The following is a 2,642-nucleotide window of genomic DNA, read 5'->3' as shown; positions in this document are numbered from 1 at the left end:
GTTGTTCATCTGATTACTCCATGAGTTCTCCATACTTTCAATAAGATATATGTGAGCAATCTCCTCAAATCTGCATTGTTTTCCTTTTCATAGGCTCCCTTGGAGCCCCATACCTTTTCCTCTCTCACCTAAGAGCTAGCTTTACACCTCAAGTTTTAACACAAGAATATTCAGAGACCTGAATGAAACATGGCCTTTAGGTAGAGAATACCACGTTGGAATTCACATACACATGCCTTTATTTTATTTTCTCTCTAATAACTTGTCATTAGCACTGGTTTAAGTGCATAATCATATAGAAAATGAAATACCATTACATATGGAGACATGTGGCTTATACATCTGTCAGACTTAGTGGGTCTCAACTCTCAAGAGTGCAGCACCGATGAAATTGCTTAGGATTTTTAAATGTAGGATTGTCTGTACTCAATTGTGATCCAGGTGTCCTTGATTTTGCTTTTAGTGATGAACTTTCAGTTGAAGGATTAGTTTAGCTGGAAGCAATTTAGCCATACAAGTAGACCACTTAGTGAAGCAACAAATTGTTAGGATTCAGGCACATTTATCTCAGTTTCCATGCCGACAGAATCTAGTGATACTAGGATCCAAATATCTGAACCCACCTTCCCGATCAACAGCAAGCAACCTGAGCTGAACATACAAAGATTTCCAAGTAGTCTTGGCGCATATAAATAGATCCTTGGACTCCATCAAACCAACACATCCATCAACACATCCTACAAAGTCCAGAACTCGCATCGACACTAGCATTTATGCACTGTTCTTCGTCTGAATTGCAGTACATACCTGCACTTGAAAAGATGGCCTACAACGTGCTGCTGCTTTCCTCGGCATATGTCGTCATGTCATTCTTCTTGTGTAGTGTTCATGCCAAGGTCAACCTGAATGCATCCTCTTTGACTAGTGGAGATGATAATCTCAGGGGCAGGTCTGTAAAGTCAAATCAGTTAGTGTTCGATGTGCGCAAACATGGTGCTTACGGAGATGGATTACATGATGATTCAAAGGTACAACACAACACCATCTAATATCTTTTCTTTAATTAATAGGCGACTGACAAATAGCAAAACTAAAAAACTATTGTTGTCGCAGGCATTGGCAAAGGCATGGTCTGCAGCTTGCTCCTCTTCACAACCTTCAATTGTTCTTGTTCCAAAGGGCATGAAATACCTCACCAAGCACATTACACTATCTGGTCCATGCAAATCCAGCATCACATTAATGGTGATAAAGATGCACCCATGCACTTATATTTACTTTCATATAAAATTGAATTATGCAACAATCTTAATTTCCTGAAAATTTTCAGATAGAGGGTACTTTGGTGGCTCCTCCAAGGAAGTCAGATTGGAGCAAGAAAACTATCCAACACTGGATTATGTTCAATGGTGTACGAGGTCTTACTGTCGCTGGTCATGGGGCCATCAATGGAAATGGCAAGATTTGGTGGCAAAATTCCTGCAAAACCAACTCGAAGCTGACATGCACTAAAGCACCAACGGTGAGTTTGCTTTTTGATCTTTTAGCACATCAAAATTCAGAAAACTTGGTATTTTTTCTGATAAGTCTGCCTCTTTTTTTTCATCTATACAGGCCTTGACATTCTCCTCATGTTCAAATTTGAAAGTTGAGAACTTGAAGCTGGTAAACAGCCAACAAATCCACATGTCTGTGGAGGATTGCACTGATGTTAGGATCCTTGGCCTGACAATCACAGCACCAGGCACTAGCCCAAACACTGACGGCATCCATATCACCAGAAGTAAAAAAGTACATGTGACAGGCTGCACAATCAAGACTGGGGATGACTGCATGTCAATTGAGGATGGAACCGAGAATCTTCATGTCAAGAAAATCGTGTGTGGGCCGGGACACGGCATCAGCATCGGCAGCTTAGGCGATCACAACTCTAAAGCTCGTGTCAACAATGTCACCGTCGACAATGTCAGGTTATATGGCACAACCAATGGAGCTCGCATCAAGACATGGCAGGGTGGTCGGGGCTATGCGAAGAACATCGTGTTCCAAAACATGATCATGGAAAATGTTTGGAACCCAATCATTATTGACCAAAACTACTGTGACTCTGCTACTCCCTGCAAGAAACAGGTAGAAATCTCAGCGATAGCTTAACTGTCATTTAGCTATCCATGTGTCCAGAGTCTAAATAATGTGGATGCTTATAATTTGGTGGTTTTGTTGTCTCAGACATCTGCAGTTCAGGTTAGCAATGTGAGCTTCAAGAACATCAGGGGCACGAGTGCTTCGAAGGAGGCCATCAAGCTGGACTGCAGCAGGAATGTACCTTGCCAAGACATAAACTTGAAGGACGTCAAGCTCACTGTGAAGGGAGATGGAGGTGATGCGAAGAGCACTTGCCGAAACGCGAAATGGAAGAAATCAGGGACTGTCATTCCACAGCCTTGTGCTTCCTCTAACTAATCAAATGTGATGGCTCCTAATTGAAATTGATCATGTACAATTGTGTACAGATAAAATGTAAGACATTATGTAGGCATGGTAAGTGCGCAAACATATATAGATGCAGCTACGAATAGTTGTAAATTGTATTTTCTTCGGTTCATAACTATGATCAGTAATAAAGCTTCAAAACTACTGTG

General features: G+C 41.3%; 1 protein-coding gene across 1 annotated transcript; it reads left to right on the top strand.

The window, feature by feature from the left end:
• The first annotated feature begins 773 nt into the window (after positions 1-773).
• On the top strand, positions 774-2,642 carry LOC102713790 (polygalacturonase). The gene is made up of 5 exons (XM_006664834.3): positions 774-1,028; positions 1,114-1,245; positions 1,331-1,522; positions 1,615-2,130; positions 2,230-2,642. Exons 1-5 carry the CDS (start codon positions 774-776, stop codon positions 2,461-2,463), a joined length of 1,329 nt encoding a protein of 442 aa, XP_006664897.2. The 3' UTR covers positions 2,464-2,642.

Source organism: Oryza brachyantha, chromosome 7 (genome assembly GCF_000231095.2).
Source record: "Oryza brachyantha chromosome 7, ObraRS2, whole genome shotgun sequence".
Classification (NCBI taxonomy): domain Eukaryota; kingdom Viridiplantae; phylum Streptophyta; class Magnoliopsida; order Poales; family Poaceae; genus Oryza; species Oryza brachyantha.
Note: the sequence above shows the minus strand (reverse complement) of the source record. Positions and strands in the feature narration are given on the sequence as shown.